Genomic DNA, 24277 nt, shown 5'->3' with positions numbered 1-24277 from the left:
TTATTATTTGATTTCTAGCTAAAACAAGATCAGAGCAGATAGATCTGCCGGGGAAAAATCGACGTTGGCAATGTGATATAACCTGATTTATATGATCAAATAACTTCATACTTTTGCTTATTTGTTTTTGCCCATTTATTGTCATGTGTTTTGATCGGCGCGTTCTGCGATGCCCGTTGCAGAGAACGTTAATGTATAGAGAAGTCTCAATGACAGGAACGCTTGGAATATTTGGGGGGTACTCGTTTTGCGCGCGATTTACGTGTTTTGCCGTTAAGTTGCGTACAAAAAAACGAATTCTGTTTTTGATTATTAAAATTTATTTATTTAATTCAACAAACTACTCCGATGAAAGGGAGGAACCAGACTAACTTTATTATTTTACTTAAGGTAAAATCAAAGCTTACATATGTATATATATTTGCTTACTCGGTACATTACAGTTTTGTTTTCTTACTTGCTAATTACATTGGTTTATGAAAAATACTTATTAATATTACATTTTCGTGTGGGAACGGAAATGCTGATTTGACAATATTTATTGTAAGCACACAGTGAAGTTAGTTAATTTTGGGACGGTTGCAATTCTTGGAATTGCGACCGAAAAATAATTTTGATTTATGAATTTAATCGTAATTTCTGTAAACAAAACGGAAGTAGGTTTAGTATTACACTTTGTCTTTAATTATACTTGCAATGAATTCATCTATAGTGTTAGTGCTTGGTTTTATATATGTAACTTCTCCCTCCCTTAGATTAGAATTCTCCTGAATTCTTTTATTTAATTTTACTTTTATCTGTTTATGTTTAGTTAGAATTAACACAATTAAAATAAGTACTACAATTATTATAAAAAAATTACATCCATATGTTAATTTTGTATGATAATCTAACGCTTTAATATTCCTTACATTATTTTTTTGTTGTAATTCAATTTCTTGAAAGGATAATTTATGTGTAAAATTCTGATCTCTATTTGGATTTTCGATAATTTGTTTTTCTTTCATATTTTCGATAGTGTTTGAAAAATAATAGTCTTTAATTCTTATTGAACAGTTACTGAAATTTATTAAATAATTTCCGTTTAACATAACTTTTTCGGAATTACAAGTTTCATTAACACTGACATTCATTGCATTCTTAATTATAATTGTGTCTTTATCTAGTTGTATAATTTCAAAATCTTTGTTACTTACTAGTTGACAGTTATTTTTTATTATACAATGAGTGCTTAATTTTAAGTCTTTTAAATGCTTATTTTCTTCAAATCTATATGTTTTATTTTCAAACTCGAAGTTTTTTTTCTAATATATAATAGCATCTATTTCGTTATTGTGAATATTGGGTAGTGGAATAATAGTTCTTAATTTAACAATTATGAAATTTTGAGGTATTTTTACTCCTAAAACTAAGTATGTCCCACTAACAAATGTTGTACCACACTGTATATATTTCAACTTATTATAATCGATATTGTATTTTTTAATTTCGTTACTGGTTAGAATACTTGGATGTACCAAATCATGTTTTGCAGAAATTACATTATCTTGCAAATGCTCTATTCTACTCTTTATTAGTTGTATATTACTTAATTGCTCTAAATATCTAATTTTATTATTTTCTATTTCTACAAACTTACTTATAGAATTTAGTTCTTCTTGAATTTTTTGTCTGTCATTTGTAATTACCATTTTTAAATGATTTATAGTTATATTAAAATAGTCATTAATTATAATTTGTTGATTATTGTTGTTAACAATTTCATCAATATTGAACAACTGTTTTTGTATGTTTTGTCTGTCTTCGTCGTCCATAGTCCCAAATAACCATTTTTGTATGCTTCCTATTCCATTAATTAGTCCTCGTCTTTGCCTATTTTGTCTTGGCAATAATGTCAATAATTTATTTTTAGCGTCACTTAGTTCTAAATTAAGTATTTCTTTATTATCAATCCTCATTAATTTTATATTTTCTGTCATGTTGTCCAAAATGGTTTTGATATCATGCAAATTTATGATATGTAATATTATATCCGTCTCCTGAACTATTTCCTGACTATTGATATAAATGTCTACAAATCCTTTTTGTTCTGTAATTCGTTTGGTATTCATTATTCCTTCAATCGATTGTGTCCATAAGAGTATCGTCAGTATTGTTCATAGCTGTAAATTTAAGAGGCCGTTTGATGTTGCAATGATGCACTCTCTCTAATTTGGATTTTTTATATTTTGGTTGTTCTTTATGCCTAACTGCCTTGTAGTTCTTAATGAATCCTTCTTCCCTACTTTCGTTGTAATCTTCCCTAGATCTGTTTAATTTTTCAATTATTTTTCTTTTATATTCCTCTAAATTCCTTTTCACTGTACCATTTTCAATTTTTCCCAAATGTACGTCACTAGGTGTGCATTTAATGCTTAAGTGGTGGCGCTCATTATAACTTCTAATTGCTTTTTGAATCAATTGTTTTATTGGAATATTTTTCTCTAATTTATATAATATCCTGAATTTTTCGGCTATTGTGTTATGCAAACGCTCTATGTCTGCATTACCCGTGTGACTGTTGGGTTTAGTTAGATGTAATTCAATGTTCTCTTTTTCTAAAAATTCTTTTATTCGGATTGTGTTAAATTCATTGTCTGCCACTATTTTCTTTGGTTTTCCTATTTTGGCAAAATGATCTTCTAATTGCTCGATAAGAGTAACGTGGTTTCTATCGTTTAACGGGTATGTCGCCCCAAATTTAGAAAACTTGTCTATTACTGTTAGAAAATAATTCCTTTTCATTACATACGTGTCTATATGAACGATTTCATTTTTGTCTGAGGGTGTTTCTGTGACTAAAAATTTAGGTTTTATTGGTTTTCTATCGTACTTGACTTCTTGGCATATCTCGCATTGATTAATCACCAATTGAATTACCTCCATGAGTTTTGGATAGTAAATTTTATTCTTAAGTTGGTTATATGTTTCGATTATCCCTGAATGCATGCTTTCCCTAACGTGATACAATGATACTTGCTTGACTGCTTCTACTTCTGTTTCTATATCTCTAGCCCTTGTAGTGCACTTAGTGAAATTAATTTGTTTGCCATTCGAATACATACTAATCAGTTTTTCTTGTACTATGTTATAGCTGTGGTCGGTTAGTTCCGAAAATATTCCAATTTTTCCTTTTAAAATATATCTTCTGAAAATTTCTCCCATTTGTTCAAAATCCTTAAAAATTATCCTTTTTCCGTGTATCTCTCTAAACTCTTCTGTTTTATTATTTGTAAGTATAATCTGAGTTCTATACTTGTTCACTATCTCTTCCTTAATTGCAAAATGATCACCCAAATTCTCCTCTGCTGAATGTACTGTTGCCATGCTTACGTTGTCTTCCTCCCCATCGAGCGAAATTAGGTTTATGCTATTGGAACTGTCATCATCTTCATATTTTAAAATATTATCTTCACTTTTTTCTATTCTACTGAGAAAATCCGCTACTTTGTTCTCTCTACCTTTTATATAGTCTACTTCGAAATCGTACTCTCCTAGTTTCAGTATCCATCGTTGGTGTCTTGGCGAAATATCCTTTCCTTTGTATTTTGTGCATAAACATTTCTTGAATCTATTCAATATATCCCTTACTTCTTTATATTCTTCTGTATTCAAATGGTTCAATTGAATTCTGTCCCAGTCAAAGTCTGATCCTTCCAGTGTGTAAACTTGGATGTTTTTATATGGGTTTACTGTAAAATTTGTTATTCTATTATTGAAGGATATGTGACCATCCTCTAGATTTATTACTGTTTTAAAGCAGTTCATTAAATCAATGCCTATGATAAATTTGTATTTTCGTCCTTTCAATTTCGTCGCTTTCCACCTGACTTTCGCATTTTCATTTACGTTAAATTCTTTAGGTGCGTCTGTTAACACTTCATATCTTATTATATCCTTTCCATTTATTGTACTGATTTCAATTGGTTTTGTAAGTAATATTTTCTTAATTCTTTCATATCATTGTCTATTGAACTTATGTTTGCACCGGTATCTAATATATTAATGCATTATATTCTTTATTATTAATTGTTAACTTTACGTGGGGTAAGTAGTCTGAGATTGTTCCCAAAAAAAATGGTTTTGATTATTAGGGGTTTGTTTAAATTGACCTCCGTCGCATTTACATTCTTTTAGTTCAGAATTTTCTATTACTTCATTTAACTTATAGTTTTGTACATCATTTCTGGATTCTATGGGAGCGTTTAGGTTTTGCCTAGGTTGTTCCAAGCGATTTTGGCTGAAACATGGCCTAGGGTGTCCTACCTGCCCGACCCTCTGGATATTGTGTATACCAAAACGTTCTATATTATCAACGTCCATGGGTTCGTTTAGGTTTTGCCTAGGTTGATTCCATCTATTTTGATTGAAATTTGGCCTAGGGTGTCCTACCTGCCCGAAACGCTGGAAGTTGCCTGATGGGTTATTATCCCTATTATTTTGAATTCTAAATCGTCCTGAATTATTATAATTATCATTATTATTATTATTATTTCGTGCCTGTTCAGTATTCTGTCTAAAATAACTTTGTCCTACATAATTTCGTTGATAGTGTCCCTGGTTGTTATTGTTATTCTTGTTTTGAGGACGATTTTGCCTAAATATCCTGTCGTCATTAGTCTTAAATTTCCTGTATTCTGGCCTAATGCATGTATTTTCAAATCTCCTTTTGGTCAATATTTTTAATATGTCATTAATGTTTCGTTCTTCGTAGATTTTATCTAATAGAGTCCCTTGTGTCACTTCTTTAATTGTGTTTACAAGTAAACTATCTATATTCGACAAATCAATATAGTGATCATTCTGATAATATACCGTTAGTTCATCTGACTTATATTTAATATTTTGTACTTCAATTAGTAACTCACTCACCGAATTCACCTTTAAATTTGCTATCATTCTGTATAGTTGATGTGGTTCTACGCTTGGCCTATACCTCAGTTTTAACGTCTCCTTGATCTGTTGCCAGTTGTCCGGGTTGGGGATGTTTATGATGGTATCTTTCGCCTGCCCCTAGATTATTTTGTAAAATATGGTTCGGACCGCTTCTTTTTTTAGATTTTCATCTTGTATGGTTGATAGCAGGTATTCGATGCTGCTGAAGAAGCTGTTGACCGTCACTTCTCCTGTACCGGTAAAAGTTGGCATGTGGTTTATCATCTTAAAAATGTTGTCTCTTTTGCCGTTGTCCTGTATTTGGTGTTGTTCCAGGTTGTGCTGTTGTTGCTGTAACTGGTGTGTTTGCTGTTGTAGGTCTAGGTATGCTTGGCGTAAGCTTTCCAATTGCTGATCCGGACTATATATATTTGCTTACTCGGTACATTACAGTTTTGTTTTCTTACTTGCTAATTACATTGGTTTATGAAAAATACTTAATATATTAATATTACATTTTCGTGTGGGAACGGAAATGCTGATTTGACAATATTTATTGTAAGCAGACAGTGAAGTTAGTTAATTTTGGGACGGTTGCAATTCTTGGAATTGCGACCGAAAAATAATTTTGATTTATGAATTTAATCGTAATTTCTGTAAACAAAACGGAAGTAGGTTTAGTATTACACTTTGTCTTTAATTATACTTGCAATGAATTCATCTATAGTGTTAGTGCTTGGTTTTATATATGTAACTCGCGGAGCTCACCACAGACATATTTTCCACTAAAAGTTAACAGAAATATACTCAACTGGTCAAATTAAACAGCAGTTGAGTAAAATTCGTTTGTACGAATGAAGAAAGAATGTTAACGCTGTAGGCTAGCTACAGGCACTTTATCATAGAAAACAAATACATATGCTAAGTTGAATAGCGACTTAGAAAGAGCAAACTATCCAAAAATATATACATATAATATGTCTGTCTGTCTGGTGCTCTGTAAAACTTTGTTGAATTCTCTTCAACTGAATCAAAATCCTCTATAGGAAACACTTCATCACCAGGCACACAGGAAGATGGCATATGCAAATTTAAATTTCTGAATTCATATACATATGCGCATGCATATATGCTGTGCGTGTGTACATGGTTAATGGTTAATGGTAGTTAAGGGTTAAGGTATGGGCCTTTAGCACTGTGACCATATGGATCTATTGTGCACCCTATGATGTCTTTTCACTGTTAAGTATGCTTATGAATTCTACCAGCCACTTCTGAGGGAGTGATTGTATTTCTTCATCTATAAGCATGAACTTGTTTAAAACCTTTTTCTTTCTATGCGCCAACCCCGGACATTCGATGATGAGACGTTCTATAGACACCCTCATCTTCGCAGCAAAATCTGCAGGTGCTGGTGTTAGTTATGCCTAATTTATGTAAGTGTTTGTTGTGAGAGTGCGAATGCTCTTTTTGTTTAACGTGAGGGCATGTTAGCTCTTTTAGCATTGAAACTTAAGAACTTTTTGGAGTGTCTAAGACCCTCTACGTTGTTCCAATGCTGATTTATTAGAGTTTTGGCCCAGTATTTTACTTTTTGTTTTAGGCTGTTTTTGTTAAATCCAAACATGGGACTAGGTCCGATGAAATTTACATCTGCCCCTTTTTTGGCTTGAAAATCTGCCTTTTCGTTGCCGTCATATTCCTCATGTCCTGGTACCCAAATTAATGAGACATTGTTTTTGGATGCCAGGTTATTGAGTGCCTTGTGACATTCTAAGAGAGTTTTTGAGTTGTAGGTATAGCTATCTAAAGCTTATAGAATTGATTGGCTGTCCGAGAGTATTATAATCTTTACTCTCTTGGGGTTTCTACGTTGCATGATGTTTGCTGCTTCTATTATTGTGTATAATTCCGCTTGGAAGATGGTGGTGTCCCTGTTAAGAGTGAATGATTTGTCGGTTATGGGCCCCACTACTCTTGCTCTTACACCATAAAGTGTTTTTTATCCATCAGTGTACCATTTTTGTGAATCATCATTCATCCATTTTGGGTTTGTTTTCCATTCGTTCCTCTCAGGAAAGGTAACTGTGTATCCTTTTGTAAAACAGAGGGTTGGGTAAATGTTGTCTGAAAATTGAGCCATGCTTATGGTGTTTTTGACTTTATTTAGGATACTTAGGTGACCGGTGAGATTGCCTAATTTGAAATTTTCTTTCATGTGTCGCATGAGTGCTTACGTAGCTACTTGCTCTTGGATTGCTATATGAAGCGGTGGGAGATTAAGGAGTGCTTCCGTGCCAGCTTTTGGGGTAGTTCTCATAGCCCCGGTGATGCATAGGCAAGCAAGCCTTTGTACTTTTCCCATTTTGATTATCGCTGTTTTTTGAATAGATTTGCTCAACCATACTAGTGCCCCATACAGTATGATTGGTCTAACCATTTGGGTGTATATCCAGAGGGCCATACTAGGGCTGAGGCCCCAGGATCTCCCTAGTAATTGTTTGGTTGTCCACAAAGATTTCGTGGCTTTTTTTGTTATATTACTTATATGTGACTCCCAAGTGAGTTTTTTATCTAAGGTTAAACCTAGATACTTGACCTCTTCCTTTAGTTCTATCACTGTTTCATTTATTTTCAATATAGGAAATTCCAACATTCTTTTTCTTGTGAAGGGGATAATTGTGGTTTTGTTAGGGTTGATCGACAGCCCCTCCTTTTTACACTATTCCCATGTTGCGTTCAAGACATTTTGCATTAAGTCTGTTAGTGTCCTTTCATGGTTGCCTTTTATTATAACAGATATGTCATCTGCATAACCAATGGTTATAAATCCCTTATTGTTTAGGTGCTGCACCAAGTCATCAATTAGTAGGGACCATAGCAGTGGAGAAGAAACTCCTCCTTGCGAACATTCCTTTACTGTTGTTACATTAAGTTCAGCTTGGCCTAACGAGGCTTTAATAATCCTCTGATTAAGCATTTGGCTTATCCAATGTGTTAGTATAGGGTTTGCACCTCTTTTTTCGAGTGCTGTTTCCATGGATTCGTAATTTGCGTTGTCGAAGGCTCCTTCTGTGTCCATAAAGGAACAGAGGGCTATTTCTTTCTGATTTAGAGCCTTTTCTATATTGACAACGAGTGTGTGCAGTGTCTTTAAACGACGATAGACTGATTGGTCTATAAGATGTTGGAGAATCAGGGGGTTTGTTCCTTCCTTAGGAATAGATATTACCTTCACTTTCCTCTATATCTTTGGAATGTATTCCAATATTAGACAATCTCTGAAGATTTTCACCATGACTCGGATCAGTTCCACAGTGCCTTTGGATAGAAGTGCTGAGAATATTCCATCCGGGCCTGGTGATTTAAAAATTTATGATTTTGTTGACAAATGAGACCGTCGATCTCCGTTGATGGTGAGTTACCATGTCTCGACTATTGTCGATTGATAAGTCAATACTTTCACATTCTGGGAAGTAAGTCTTTAGAAGAAGCTCTAATGTTTCTGAGAATGTGTTGGTAATAGTTCCGTTTGGACCTTTTAGTGTGCCTTGAGGACTAGAGCTGCAAAACTATCGATGGTTGCAACATTCAATAGTTTCGATGGTTTGGCAACAAATATTCAATAGTATCGATAGTACTATCGAAAATATTTTCAAATTCAAAAACTTAATAAACGCATACTTAACAATAAAAATTAACATTTTAATAAACATTTCATATGTTTCATATGTTTAACATAATGAGATCCTTCATGGACATAGTAAATCAAAACAAATTTGAATAAAATTAAAATTAAGGATCAGTCTTCTGCCAAGATCCGAGAATTGTGACTAAGAAAAAGGAGCATGTCCACATGCTTAGCTTTTAAGGCAGCTCTTCGTTCCGTTATAATTTGTCCAGCTTTGCTGAACAATCGATCCGACTCTGTCGATGAAGCAGGAATGCAAAAATATTTCGTAGTAAGGCCTTTTATACTATTTTCGTTATGCTGTAAATACGGAAACATTAAACATTTTTGAAGAATTTTTGTTAAGCTACATACCTGCCAATATTTGAGGGGATCAACATCGCCCAAGGAGTGATGTTTCCCAATATATTGTTGTAAATCAATTATTGCATCGGAGCGCTTGGTCCTAGGCAAATTTTCTATGTTGATTTTTACAAATTCATAAAGAGGATGTCGTGTTGGTTTTGGTTGATCAATTGGTGTTGGTGGCTCTGAGGTGGGAGCTGAAGACTTGCTCAGATGAATAAGTTCTTCAATTAAAAGTTTTTCAGCATTTTTGGCATTGTATTGCGAACGGAAACCTTGTTTTTTAAACCTTGGATCAAGCAATGTAGAAATGCTAGTTACTGTGCGATCTTCGTACTTGTACAACCTTTTGATTACGCAATCAATTAAAAATTCGTTTACTTTAAGGCCAACTTCGGTAAGAAGATTTTTTGTGCTATTTTCCAAGTTGTTTAAAAGGCCACAAGTAACTGGAATAACTAGTGATACTGTGACTTTAGAATTCGATGACACTTCTTTGGAAGCAATGTCAAAGGGAGAAAGTATTTGTGACAAGTCTTTTAATATGTTGATTTCGTCAGCTGTGAGAGGCTGTGGCGCTTTCGACAAACTTAGAAGTGTTATATTGATTGCTTCATGTGTTTTTAAGACTCTTTCAATCATTAGGAATGCACTGTTCCATCTGGTGGCAACTTCCTGTATTAGACTATATTTAGTTTCCGTCAATTGAGAATCTTTAAATTTCTTGTAAGCAATCGTGCTACTTTTAAAAAACGCGACAATGGACTTGCATTTTTTAAGTAATTCTTTTGTTCAATCCAGCTTAAGGCAATCTTGCACCACCAAATTAAGTGAGTGTGCATAGCAGGGTAAATTCCTTTTTTTAAGCAGCTCACACGCTTTGATCATTGAGCTTGCATTATCGGTCACAATTGCAGTTATTTTATCAAAAATTCCCCATTCGTTGCAAACAGCCTGCAGGGTATCTGCTATATTCTTAGCAGTATGATTTGTTTCATCAATTAGCTTATTTGTTGATAAAACAGCAGAGCGAAGACAGTAACTATCTGTAATAAACGAGCATGTGACTGTCATATAAGATTCATTTGCCAGGGACGTCCACATATCAGTTGTGATGGCACAGTGATTTATTTTGCTGAGCAAATTTTTTTAATTTAGGTTTCTGCTCATCAAATAAATTTGTCATCATGACATTAGAGAGGGTAGTCCGCGACGGTAGTTTGTAGCGTGGGTCGAATAGTTTGATAAAGTCGCGAAGCTCAGGATCCTCAACTATAGAAAAAGGTTGCATGCCTTGAGCTACAAATTTTATGAGTCCTAAATCAAGCTCTTGTTTGCGCTTTGACGTAGATTCATATGTTGTGTTTAAATATGTATCTATTTTACCAGAAGTGATTGACAAATCGTTAACACGCTGACCGAGATGCGCACGCTTCAGGTGGTCAAATAAATTTGAGGTATTTCCGCTCGTCTTATACATTTTGCCGCAAGAGCGACACTTTGCCGACATACCGTTGTTTATTTTTTCGAAATGGCCCCACACCGATGATCTTCCGACTCGCTGCCTTTTTGCTAGCTGGTTGTCCTCCTCAATTGCCTCAATGCTGCTGTCTTGTCCATCTTAACAAAGCACATGCATACATAACATAAATTAGTTACTTGCGTTGCAGAGCAGTAAATGGAACTTACCCTGTGAGTTTTTCAAGAGAAATTTGTCCATCCTTCCGCCACCAACACCAACGAAAATTTACCTACAAATAAACACTTATTTTAATATTTAATTACCTTTTACATATAAATGTATTTCTTACCAAAATTTGCTGCCGACCTGCAAAGTTGCGCCAAAACAAGTGATGTGCAATGTATGGTAATGCCACTATCGATAGTGAACAATAACCATCGATAGCGACGCAAAAATATAAAAATTCGATATATCGATAGTGCCATCGATAGTTTTACAGCTCTATTGAGGACTTGAGTCACCTTTCATTTTTAGTAGACAACAGTCTGGGTATGAGGATATAATTGAGTCAGTCATGTCTGTCACTGCCTTTTCTAGCTCCTCTGTTGATGTTATTTCGCTCACGCTGTTATTAAGCTTAGCTGAAAGACATTCATTGTATCTTTTCCAGTTTGCTGTTTTTGGACTTCTGTAAAATGTGGAAAACTTTACCACCCCATTTAAGTCAAAGAGTATGTGTTTGTAGTCAGACATTGAGTCCTCATCCGACAATCTCCAGTTACTGATCATATTCAAAGCTTTGTTAGTAATTAGAGTTAAATCGAGTACCTCTTGTCGTATAGCGTTTACAAAAGTGGGTTTATTACCCCTGTTTACTACTGTTATGTTACTAAGTAATAAAAATTCAAGGAGTGACACACCTCTGTTATTTGTATTTGTCCTACCCCATGCCATATTGTGGGAGTTTGCGTCGCATCCAATTATGAAGGTTTGATTGTGGGTTTGGCAATACTTCACTAGACCTCTGATTTTCTCTGGTGGTACTGTGCCGGCGTCTCCAGGGAAATAAGCTGAGTCGATTATGACCTCTCTCTTGTTTCCACCAAACTCCACTTCGACCAGTATTGTTGAGATGTAACCATCCACAAATTCTGGGAATGGCAAAAATTTTATGTCGGTATCTACGATTATCGCAGCCCTAGGTTTGACAGCGCTTTTGACATAAATTTCCTGTGTATTTTGGACATTGAGAGCTTGAGGACGGCCTCTGTACATCCAGGCTCTTGGTTCAGCCCTATGTTGATACCTCCGGCAAGTCTTCTGCTAAGCTCAGTGGTAGCAGCCTTAGCATGATGAAGATTTGCCTGGAGGCACCTCATTTTGGTGGTTGGTTTTCGGAGTCGTTGGGAGGACTTTCATCCTCTTCTCTAACTTCACTGCCTCCATTTGGTCAACTAACTCCTTCGTCGTTATGTCTTCAGCTTTCAGCCTCAGGGTCATTTGGATAAATCGGTAGTTTACTCTACCCTTGTACTCCTTCAGGCTGGCGGCAGATTTTTGATCTACCGCTACGACTAGCGTTGCGTTGGAGCCTCCTTCGGCTCTTTTTAGCAAGCGCAAGGAATCAACATTGAGGGCTTTATTCTGCCCCTGCACAAAATCCAGTATTTTGGATTCCTCTGTGGGCCACAGTGTTGCACCCTCCCACGGCGACGTATTAGAAATGGCCGCCTTGACTCATTCTGCCGATGTGCTCTCCTTACACTGCAGGACAAGGTATCCTGCCTTGTAAGTAGTGCCCAAGAACGCTGTTTTTGTGGCCATGTTTTGTCCAACAGAAGTTGTTGGATGGAGTCCATTTGTTCGGTCCTCAGTGCCGTATTAGGGTAGTCCCTTGCAAGTACTGCCAACCTGACTCGAGTTGTTATATCTTATATGTGGCAGTTGGCTGCCACTTTTTGTTTTTTAGAGCTGCGTCTCTCGATGTGGACGTACCATAATCTTTAGGCCGCTTTTTGGCTGTTGCCTCGGGTGGTGTATCTTCAACCGACCTCAGTCCTTTCGGCCCCGTCGTTGTTCTTCCGGCGTTTTTAGTAGGCATGGGCTCCAGCGCCTTAGCATATGCTTCTTCTCTGGTTAGCCCTTTTTTAGGAAGTGTCCAAATCTGTTTCTGCCCACACCACTGAGCTTTTTTGTGTATGTACATATTTCGGTAAAACTTCTCAAGAAATCCAGCGCGCATTCATAGGCGCAGCGCACATTCATAGGCACAGCATTGTATGTACAGTAACCTTGAAATGTGAACAGGCACCTTCAAATACTCTGATTTCAGACTAAATTTCTAACTTTGCAGATATATGCATATGTTTTGTGCACTTTTTATCAATTGAAGAACTGCATACGTAAAGTAATATACTAATTAACTATTTACCTACTATCAGAGAACATAAAATAATTGTTTCGAAATTTACTTCTAGTACTGAAATGTCCGACACAGAACTTTTAATTCAACGCGAAATATTCCAATATTGACTATTTTCGAATGGTCGAGAAAATTGGCATATGGGCGGCTCGTTTTATGAATGAAAGTACTTTGCTCGTAGAAATATGAACTCGAATTTATCAATGAAGTTTTTGATGATGAGTTTTTGTTGAAACTGTTCAGCGCCGCCGCATCTATTTTAGGCTGTTCAGCACCATGGCAACTTAAATGATGGCCGCTGCGCCTGCGCCTACGAACGCAGTTTGTTCTTGTAGTCGCTAGGCATAGAATTTTAGCTTTGGACGACATACGTATTTACAGGAATAAAGTGAGTGGTCCGTGTGTGCCATGATTCTAGTATAGCATATGTCATAAGCATGTCATAGCATAGCATATGTATAAAAAATTCACATATTTAAATTTGCATTTGTTTGAAGGGATTAAGGATATTATCATGTTTATATATGTATATATGTAAAAACATATACATGTATGTAAGTACATAGTCTAGGGCATCAGGTGTGTATACGCACATACAAATATGTACAGGCATATGCAAAAGAAATTGTTTTAGCATTTGTTAGGTAGGAATTTGATCATTAGGATATTTACTCCCTAATTATTGCATGAAATATAAGGCGATGCGCGTGAGGTAGGTCATGGTTGCTTCAGTACATACATATGCGTGCAACACTATCACTACATATTATAAAACAAAGTCGCTTTTTCTGTCCCTATGCCCCCTTATACGCTTAAATCTTTAAAACTACGCAACGGATTTTGATGCGGTTTTTTTTTAAAGATAGATTGATTGAAGAGGAAGGTTTATATCTATATAATGTGAAGAAATATATAAAGGGGGCGTGGCAATCGGTCAAAATGTGGCAAAAAAACATAATTTTTTTGTTTTCACGGCCATAAATCATAAACGAATCAACCAATTAAAATGAAACTTTCTTGAACTTTAACTTTGAAATATTTACTTTCGTTCTGCATCAAAAAAAATAATTGATTTATTTGTTATTTAACCAAAATTGTTTAAACAAAAGCAGCTCTTTTTCCAAAAAAAGCTGTTTGTGTGTGTGTTCGCTGTCAACCGAATGAAGCAACAGGCGTTAAGCGATAATCTCACCACACCTCATTAATGTTGAATTACATCGTATGGTGACGTATGTATGTATGTATTTACGAATCGCTCGCATTATTTCATTTCGGACATATGTACATACATATGTATCTATGTATGTACTGAATTCCATGTAATTATATGTACATACAATTTTACAGCGAAATAAAACGCTATTTTCAGGTTTTATTTATAAGTAAATCGCACATAATTAAAATACAGTTTTTGAATAGTTTTTATTGATTCGGAGCGCGTTTAGTTTGCTATCAATTCCATACAATAACATTTTTTGTCATTTACTTTTTACGACAACTAATAGCTTATTTTCGAAGCGATTTCAACAAATGGGTACAACATTAATCCTTATCCAATTAAATACCTTAAATACATTGTTGTTTTCATATAGATCTATGTATATGGCTCTTTACAGCATATAATTAAAAACAATATTTTTCAAGATATTACAACAGTAATTAGTAATTGAGATCTACCGGAAAAATTGCGTTAGCTGTTGCGTCATCCGGCATTGCCGCTACTCTTTTGGAAAGAGGCCGAACCACACACTCTACAAAGAAGCACCCGCTGAAAATCGCCATTGATGATGATAACAGCGTCTGTAGTGTTTCTAGACAGAGCAATACAGGAAAATTGATGCGTGACTGCTCATTAATAGTCTGGGACGAAGCTACCATGTCAAACAAGACGTCTGTGGAAGGACTGGATAGGACAATGCGCGATTTGCGCAACAAAAATGCACCTATGGGTGGATATACAATTCTGTTCTCAGGAGATTTCTGTCAAATCCTACCAGTTGTGACTCGAGGAACACGTGCTGACGAAATAAATGCTTCGCTAAAAAGATCCCACCTTTAGTCGTATGTCAATAAATTAGAGCTTAAAACTAATATGAGGATTTCGTCATCTTCACGTGAGAACAGGCTATGTCCAGAGATGCTGCTAAAAGTTGGCAATGGAGAATTAACACAAAGTGAGGGAAGGATTAACCTAGAAAACCTTTGTGTTTTGATAGACAACATCCAAGAGTTAGTCAACAATGTCTATCCAGACATTGATAACATAAGTTATAAGACAATATCTTGGTTTAAAGAAAGAGCTATTCTGTTACCAACTAACGAACAAGTAGATAAAGTAAATAACTTGATTATTTCAAAGATTGATGCGCCGACGAAAATATACTACTCGGTCGATACTGTTCTCGATTTGGAAGAAGCTGTTCAATTTCCTACAGAATTTCTAAATTCTTTGAAACCGTCTGGACTCCCTTCTCACAAAATGGAGCTGAAAATAGGTTGTCCAGTTATTTTATTAAGAAAACTAAATCCACCTAAACTTTGCAATGGCACGCGTTTGGTGGTAAAATCACTGAAAACTTTCATAATAGAGTGCACAATACTCACAGGATGTGGTACCGGAGAAGATGTATTGATTCCCCGAATCCCTCTGATACCATCGGATCTACCATTCCAATTTAAACGCTTACAATTTCCGGTAAAGACATCTTTTGCAATGACCATTAATAAATTTCAGGGTCAAACCTTCAACGTTGCAGGCTTAGATTTGAGTGTTGACTGTTTTTCACATGGCCAACTGTATGTCGCTCTTTCAAGAGTAACCTCTAGAGAAAACATGTTTGTATTGTCTAATGACAAGAAGGCTATGAACGTTGTATATAAAGACATTCTGTAATATAGTAATTGTTGTAAAAATAAAATAAATACATATGTAAAAATGCAAAAAGTTAATATGCAAAAATGTAGGGTATGAATTTAGATATCCCAAAGATAGCAGGAAATTTTCATGCTATAAAGAAAGGAGAATTGTTTTACTCCAAATTTAACGCGTGCGGGCCACGGGCAATAATGAATAAGCCAAAACTACTGGATCGATTTTAATCATTTTTTCAGTGAGTGACATAGGGTATATATTTTATACCCGTGCGAAGCTGGGCGGGTTGCTAGTATTTAATAAAGATGCAATTGAACTTAGTTGTCCCATATATGCAAATACGTTTCTTTGAAGTTTTCCTTTATTTATTTCAAAGATTTATACTATCTAGAAAATGCATGCATACACACATACATATGTATGTATATTATTCCCTGTAATAAAATGTAAGTTGAAAAAAATTTCGTTTGCCAAAGACACAAATAAATGCATATTGAAATGTAAATATTATAAGACGATGCGTCGTGGGATAGGTCATGGTTCATGCAGTGCGTATGCACATATTTACATATGTAACACTATAAGAATTGAAGATCCAATTGAACTTTTGCACAAACATAACTATCATAATACAATATATGTACATATGTAAATATATATTGATATACATACATTATACCAAAGAGAGAAATCGCTGTAAACAGCTCTGTCAAAAGTTTCACCACACCCCGGCGGTGGTAAGATTTCATTTTTGACAATTCACACTATTCGTAGCTCGTAAGACTTCTCTATACATTAACGTTCTCTGCCCGTTGGTTTAATTGTTTTGAACATTTCCATAGTGAATAATTCGTCTTTCGCTCATTTGTTAATTCTTGTGTGTATCTTCTGACTGAACTGCTTTTGTATGCTTTCATTTCGTTGCCCAGTTTTTTAGTTATTGACGTGATAACGTCTTATAATTCGATTTAGCCGGCTGCACGCACGAAAAAATGTGTCGTTACCTTGCTCATTTGTCGTTACCTCGCTCATTCATCGGTACCTTGCTCATTTGTCGTTACCTTGCTCATTTGTCGTTACCTTGCTCATTGTCGTTACCTGGAATGAACTGCAAGCGAAAGCGCGGAACGATCAACAAAGCAAACGAACGGCAACGTTCGACATCTTGCTCTCTCCTACTTAAGTGAGCGTATATATGTATGTAAATGCGCATATGTACATATAAAAATTCACGTATTTGTATTTGCATATGCCTTCTTATTGATTATTATTAATTTGATTTACTTGAAGAATTTAAAATTAAACCAAGTTTGTTAATAATACCTGTTGTTTCAATGTTATTATTATTAATTTTTTTTTTATATATGAAGGAAAAATGTATGGTAATATTTACCATATACCTTATAAGATATGTTGTATACTAATATATGTAATATATATAAACATGCATATACATATACAATTTCGCGCAATTTTCAAAAAGAACAAATCTATATGTAACGATGCATACAAATCATAGGGACATATCAAATATACTAATCTATTCCATACGCAAGCAAATGTAAGCTAATGTGCTTGAACTGCAAGCGAGATCCCAGTGTGTATGTTTGGCATTAAAGTGATATTTCAGGTTGATGATATGATAAACCTTATAATCTTTAATTTTTATTGTAAATTGAGCCACTGTAATTATACAATTTTTATTGTAAATTGTGCCCCCTTTTTAAAAAGTGTCTCTGCTGTCCATTGGGAATCGTAAAAAATTTCCAGTTCTTCTTCATGCTTTAAAAGGCCTTTTGGGTTCCATAGCACTACTTTCAAAAATTTTGGCATTATGACTTATTATGTAGACATTTTTCGACGTTTTGAATTCTTTTTTTGAGTATCAGATTAAATTCATGTTGTTTTGTTAGTTTCTCTAGGATCAGTTTTAAAACCTTTTCTTCTTCTGTTTTGTTAGCCTTTAAAGTTTCTGCAAATGTAAGTACATTAGGCGCCGTATAATAGTGTTTGTTAGTGATGATATAGTGCTGTTTATTTTCAGGTACACGTAGCGCATTTTTGGGATTGGTTTTAGCTACTTCTGTGTTTCGGTTTGGAACTCCGATATTACCGTTCTGTTTGTTAATTTGCTTGTCGCTTATTTTTTGTAGCTCTTTCACTACAACGCAACACTGTAACTAGTTAGATTGGCTTCTCCACTGTTGTTGTTCTTCTGGTTTTGTGGAAAGAGAAGTTTTGTGCTTTCCTGCGCATTTCACACATTTAGACGGCTTTCCATAGTAGTTCTGGGTATGTCCAAAGGATTGACAAGACTTAAACTGGTTCAATGTTGAGTCTTTATTGCAGAATGATTTTTATGCTGTCAAGCTGTTCAGATGTTTTTACGATTAACTCTTTTTCGGTGTGCTATGTGATATATTAGTGCGATAATAAACGTTAACTTTTAAATTTCACTAAGACACATTAAGCATACCTTGTACATGCAAGCAAAAAGTTGACCGTGGTCAGCCCAAAATTCAGTGCCGATGCCGACTTTTTTCTTAAATCGGATCGTGAATTTTATTGCTCAATTGGTACAAAAGTGCGGCGAAACTCTATTTGCTTCCCGCCTCTGCCCTGCAACGTACCTGAAGCATTACCACCTGTGGATAATTCGAATGTTGTTATTACTCGTATGGATGTACCAGAAAAACAACAAGTGCCATATGTCGCGCTCGTTACACAAAAACATAACAATGGGCGACAGAATGGCAAAGAGTTAGAATCTAAACATGCTAATTGGAAAGGTTGGTAACCTACCAGCTGAACTTCTCTCTATGAAGAGAATATTAAACAACTGCATTACTGCAGTAAGCCCTGAGGAGGTTAATTTGCCTATTTCTGCTGATGCAGATTATTCTTTTATCTCGCGCGCCAACTAAACTGCTGACCTTCGACAGCAGACGTCATCTAATGCGTCATATATATATATATATGTATATATATATATTTATATTATATATGCTGCTGCTGCCTCTGCTTCTGGAGACTATTTCTTTGTCTGTTTTGCCTTCCGTTCGCAATAACTCACCAAACACAAACCCACACAAACCGATATATTGTGTAAATATGTATCCAAACGAAAACAGCTATTTTCTATGGGCACAAGTTTTGCTCAATTTTGTGTATCTTGTGGTGTCAGTACTCACCGACGTAAACGCCGGCCTCTGTCAGCTGTTACGATGAAACTAATGAGAGCCCCATGTAAATGAAAAATTACCACCCTTCCGTTTTGTAGTGTCGTAGATTTTATCGCATAATTTAGGAAATTTCCGTAGAATCGTGTCAGCTGATTGCTCTCTCACCACACAGTGTTGCCAAACAGTACTTTTCGAAATCATTTACAAAATAAACTTAGACAAATTCTAATTTCTATTAAAATAACTTAAAAACAATGTTGAATAATGTTAACTATAGTCACCAAGCACGATTTTCATATTGTGGCGGGGGGAGAGCCCATATAAACGTTCCACGCCCTCATAGAAGAAATCTTTGGTCCCATCGTCCTCTCGTCTCAGATGTGGATTATTGCAAGACGCCGGTCCACCGGAGTTGCTCATTTAGATGGCAGCTATAGTAGACGTCGGAAGGTCCTATGTTTTTCTTGCCAATGATGTCAGCCCTTGCTCTTACGAGAACACTAACCAGTCGGGCAGAGGCACTCTCCATTAAGAGGCCGGACATTCCAGGTGAATGTCTTTAAATCGTAATCCTTAGTTCGTTCTCAGTGGTCGTCCTCAATGTAGGTAGTTCCCATTCGAGGCTTCGTGGCGGGTCCGAAAACCTAGCGTAGAACCAGCTGTCCTGGATTGATTCGCCTTCTGGCATTGTCTTGCTCTCGAACGGATGTTCGGAAGCTACCCAGAGGAAGATGTGAGCTGCTTGGACTGTATGCAGAAGTATCTCCTGGCCACTCCCAAGTGAAGGACAATCAGTGATTTTCCGCACTTGCGTGGGCTTCTACCCTTCTGAAGAAAGGGGGAATTTGTGGATATGGGAACTGAACTTTATAAAATGGCACGCAAAGAAGCAAATATCTGGTTATCCTGTTGAAAGAAAAGGCTTAACAAATGTATGCAAAAATGTATGGCTTTAATGCAAGTTCTGGTTGGCGTAATGTATTCAAGGCTAGACTTGGAATTATGCTGTTGAAAAGTTGGGGTGAAATACTGTCTTCTGTTCAAGAATCAATGACAGTGCTTTAAGAAAAATTTAGACGACTAAAAAAGGATTTACAATCGGATGAAACTCAAATTTACAACGCCAACGGAACTGACTTATTTTGAAAATTGCTGCAAGAGAAAAGCATATGAACATGAAGTCTCAACTGAGAAACCGATGAGTATTGTGCTAATAATACTGAGGAAGTTACCGATGACGTTGATGAGGTTGTTGTTGATACAGATTTTGATAATATACATCAAATTGTTCTCAAAAATATTAGAGATATTGCAGTGCAAGGATCACTGGAAGCTAAGGAAAAACCAGGTACAATGCTGAACTTTCTTATTTAAAATAAATACACCAACTGTATGCATTACTTTTGCGTTACATACTACAGTATTCATAAATCTTTTTTATTCTCAATCCACTTTTGTACACAGTTAATCCAATCTCGATTTAAGGAATATCTTTGTACGAATTAGTTCCCTCTGCCCGAGTCTACTGCAATCGAGCATCTGCATGCCGTATTTTTCTAATTACATATAAATATTTCTTCTTCTTAATTGGCGCTATAACCGCTTACGCGATTTTGGCCGAGTTTAACAAAGCGCGCCAGTCGTTTCTTTCTCGTGCTAACCGGCGCCAGTTGGACACACCAAGTGAAGCCAAGTCCTTCTCCACCTGATCTTTCCAACGCAGAGGAGGCCGCCCTCTTCCTCTGCTACCACCAGCTGGTACCGCATCGAATACTTTCAAAGCCGGAGCGTTTGTATCCATTCGGACGACATGACCCAGCCAACGTAGCCGCTGGATCTTTATTCGCTGCGCTTTGTCTATGTCGTCGTAAAGCTCATACAGCTCATCGTTCCATCGTCTGCGATATTCGCCGTTGCCAACGTGCAAAGGTCCAAAAATCTTACGCAGAGTCTTTCTCTCGAACACTCCAAGCGTCGCTTCATCGGATGTTGTCATCGTCCAAGCTTCTGCGCCATACATTAGGACGGGCATGATGAGAGTCTTGTAGAGTGTTAGTTTTGTTCGTCGAGAGAGGACTTTACTGCTCAGTTGCCTACTTAGTCCAAAGTAGCACTTGTTGGAAAGAGAGATTCTACGTTGGATATCAAGGCTGACATTGTTATCGGTGTTAATGCTGGTTCCTAAATAGACGAAGTCTTTTACAATCTCGAAATTATAACTGTCTACAGTGACGTGGGTGCCGATACGCGAGTGCGCCGACTGTTTCTTTGAAGACAGGAGGTACTTCGTTTTGTCCTCGTTCACCACCAGACCCATTCGCTTTGCCTCTTTATCCAGTTTGGAGAAGGCAGAACTAACAGCGCGGTTGTTAAGGCCAATGATGTCAATATCATCGGCATACGCCAACAATTGTACGCTCTTATAAAATATTGTGCCTGAGCGATTAAGTTGTGCGGCTCGTACGATGCTCTCCAACATCAGGTTAAAGAAGTCACACGACAGCGAGTCACCCTGTCTGAAACCTCGTTTGGTATCAAACGGCTCGGAGAGGTCCTTCCCAATTCTGACGGCGCTGCTGGTGTTGAGCAACGTCATCTTACATAGCCGTATTAGTTTTGCGGGGATACCAAATTCAGACATCGCTTCATACAGGTAACTCCTTTCCGTACTGTCGAATGCAGCTTTGAAGTCGACGAAAAGATGGTGTGTGTCGATTCTCCTTTCATGGGTCTTTTCCAAGATTTGGCGTATTGAGAATATTTGGTCGATGGTGGACTTTCCAGGTCTGAAGCCACACTGATAAGGTCCAATCAGTTGGTTGACGGTGGGCTTCAGCCTTTCACACAATACGCTCGCTAGAACCTTATAGGCGATATTTAGAAGACTAATCCCGCGGTAATTGGCACAAATTGCAGGATCGCCCTTCTTATGGATTGGGCAGAGCACACTTAAATTCCAATCGGCAGGCATGCTTTCATCCGACCATATTTTGCATAGGAGCTGATGCATGCACCTTACCAGCTTCTCGCCGCCATGTTTGAATAGCTCAGCCGGCAGTCCGTCGGCGCCCGCGGCTTTGTTGTTCTTTAGCCGCGTTATGGCTATTCTCACCTCGTCATGATCGGGCAGCGGAACGACAATTCCGTCGTCAACGATTGGGGTATCGGGATCTTCACTTTCTCGGTGACATGCGCAGCTGTCACTGTTTAATAGGTTCGAGAAGTGTTCCCTCCATAATTTAAGATTGCTCTGTACGTCAGTCACCAGTTCGCCGTCTTTGTTCTTACAGGAAAACGCCCCGGTCTTGAAACCTTCTGTAAGCCGCCGAACTTTCTGGTAGAATTTTCGGGCGTTGTTCCTGTTGGCCAGCATCTCAAGCTCTTCGCACTCACGTTTTTCGGCCTCTCGTTTCTTCTTTCGGATAATACGCCTCTCTTCCTCTTTCAGCTCTCTGTAGCGATCCCACATGGCTCGCGTTGCGCCCGATCGCAGCGTGGCTCTATAGGCGGCATCCTTTCTTTCTACGGCAGCATGGCATTCCTCGTCGTAAATATATAAATATTTATGTAAGGAAAAATTAAATAAAAGTTCAACCTACCTACCATCAAGTCGCAACGCATCACATGGACAAGTCACATCATCCGCATGGATGATGGTAGGCCACACAAATTTCTGCTGGACTACACTTCTTTATGCTCCAGACCCTGTGTAGAACCAAAGCAACTTGGCTGCATAACGTCACGGAGGACCTCAAAATATTAGGCTTCAAAAACTGGAAATCTGTCGCGCTGGATCGTGTTGAATGGAGGAAGAATGCTGATTTGCCTGGAATTTACCGAAAAAACACGAGCTCAACGTAAAAAACAAAGAAAATAACCTTCAAATTGCTCCTCAGCATCTCGCCCGCCATCGAGCAACACGAGGTCATAAATAGCGCTTTTTGTATCGAATCGTCAAGGGTGATGAGAAATGGTGCCTATACATCAATATAAAGCAAAGTAAAGAGAGCTCAGGGAGATACGACAAAGCCAAAAGGCAATCCTGATCTTCATCAAAAAAAGATCACGATATGGGTTTGGTGAGACTAAGAGGGCATGGTGCGCTAGGAACTGCTCGAAAAGAATACCACGGTCAACAAGGAGCTCTACATTACCCAGCTACACCGTGTGAATGAGGTTATTCGACTGAGAAGACCTGATCCACATGGTAACACCATACTCCTTCACGACAACGCCAGGCCCCATATTGCACAAGTCGCCGCACTCCAAGAGCTCGAATAGGAAGTCCCTCAGCATCCGCCGTATTGTCCAGATCTTGCATAGACCAATTACCATCTTTTCCTTTCCCTGTCATATCATATGAAGGGCGTTACCTTCGATAACAAAGAGGTCCTTTAACCTGGCTCAACAACTTCCTTGACACCAGACCAAGCTATATATTTTTAGCGGAACGGCATCAAAAAATTGGTCGAGAGGTGGGAGGGAGTTATAAACAGCAGCGTCGAATAAGTAATTGATTAACTTTTTTATAGAATTATTGTTTTTTGCTTAAAAAGTGTTTGAAGTCTTTTGTAAAAACGCTACGAACTTTTTCCCCAACTTTATGCAATATGTAAATAAAGCGTATACCTTGGTTTTAATTTTTTTCTATCTTTTTATACTTTACTTTTGAAGGAAATATTAGTTTTTTTCCGAAACAAAATTACTGTTTATTCGTAGCGTCAAAATAAAGCTAGTAAGCTAATGTCAACAGAACTTGCTTCATTTATTGAATCAATTTACTTTACACGTTCACATGTTTCACTTACGATTGAATACCCTATTGCTTATACATTTACATGTGCTTAATAACTATCGTAGTCTCTAGATTTGGCAACTCGTATCTTATGGCGACTTCTGCCTTGATATTTCGTGTCAAGGCGAATGCATAGTTTTGTTGCCAGTCGGTTTTGCAATTTTAACATCTACACTCCCGTTTAAGTCTGATCGTCCCAATTAGGCACTAATTTCTTCGATCTAAATGGAGCCAATTTCTCCAGATGGACTACTTTGACTTTTCCACGTCCAGTTGTGCATTGCTGTATACGATATACCACATCATTCAATCTTTTAATCACGTTGTATTGAGCTTACCAGGACGCTTGCAGTTTTGGAGAAGCCCTTATCTTTCTTTGCAGGCTATAAAGAAGTACTAAATTACTTTCGCTGAATTCTTCGAAGTTCACAGCACGGGCAAATCGATTATTCATCTTGCCACTGATTAGCTGGGTATGTTTCCTCATATTATGGCGAAATTCATCCATGCAACGTTGCAGTGTTTATCAATGACTACCTTCGTCTAGTATAGGAGCGGCACTTCTACTGAACGCTAAATAACCGGAAGTCCTGA

At 37.0% G+C, this 24277-nt stretch overlaps 1 protein-coding gene across 1 annotated transcript; it reads right to left on the bottom strand.

The window, feature by feature from the left end:
* Positions 1–8528: 8528 nt before the first annotated feature.
* On the bottom strand, positions 8529–11965 carry LOC128869274 (uncharacterized). The gene is made up of 4 exons (XM_054111810.1): positions 10762–11965; positions 10640–10701; positions 8960–10570; positions 8529–8905 (listed from the first exon to the last, which is right to left on the bottom strand). Exons 3-4 carry the CDS (start codon positions 9590–9592, stop codon positions 8717–8719), a joined length of 822 nt encoding a protein of 273 aa, XP_053967785.1. The 5' UTR covers positions 9593–10570; positions 10640–10701; positions 10762–11965; the 3' UTR covers positions 8529–8716.
* Positions 11966–24277: the final 12312 nt, after the last annotated feature.

This window comes from Anastrepha ludens, chromosome X, assembly GCF_028408465.1.
Source record: "Anastrepha ludens isolate Willacy chromosome X, idAnaLude1.1, whole genome shotgun sequence".
NCBI lineage: Eukaryota > Metazoa > Arthropoda > Insecta > Diptera > Tephritidae > Anastrepha > Anastrepha ludens.
Note: the sequence above shows the minus strand (reverse complement) of the source record. Positions and strands in the feature narration are given on the sequence as shown.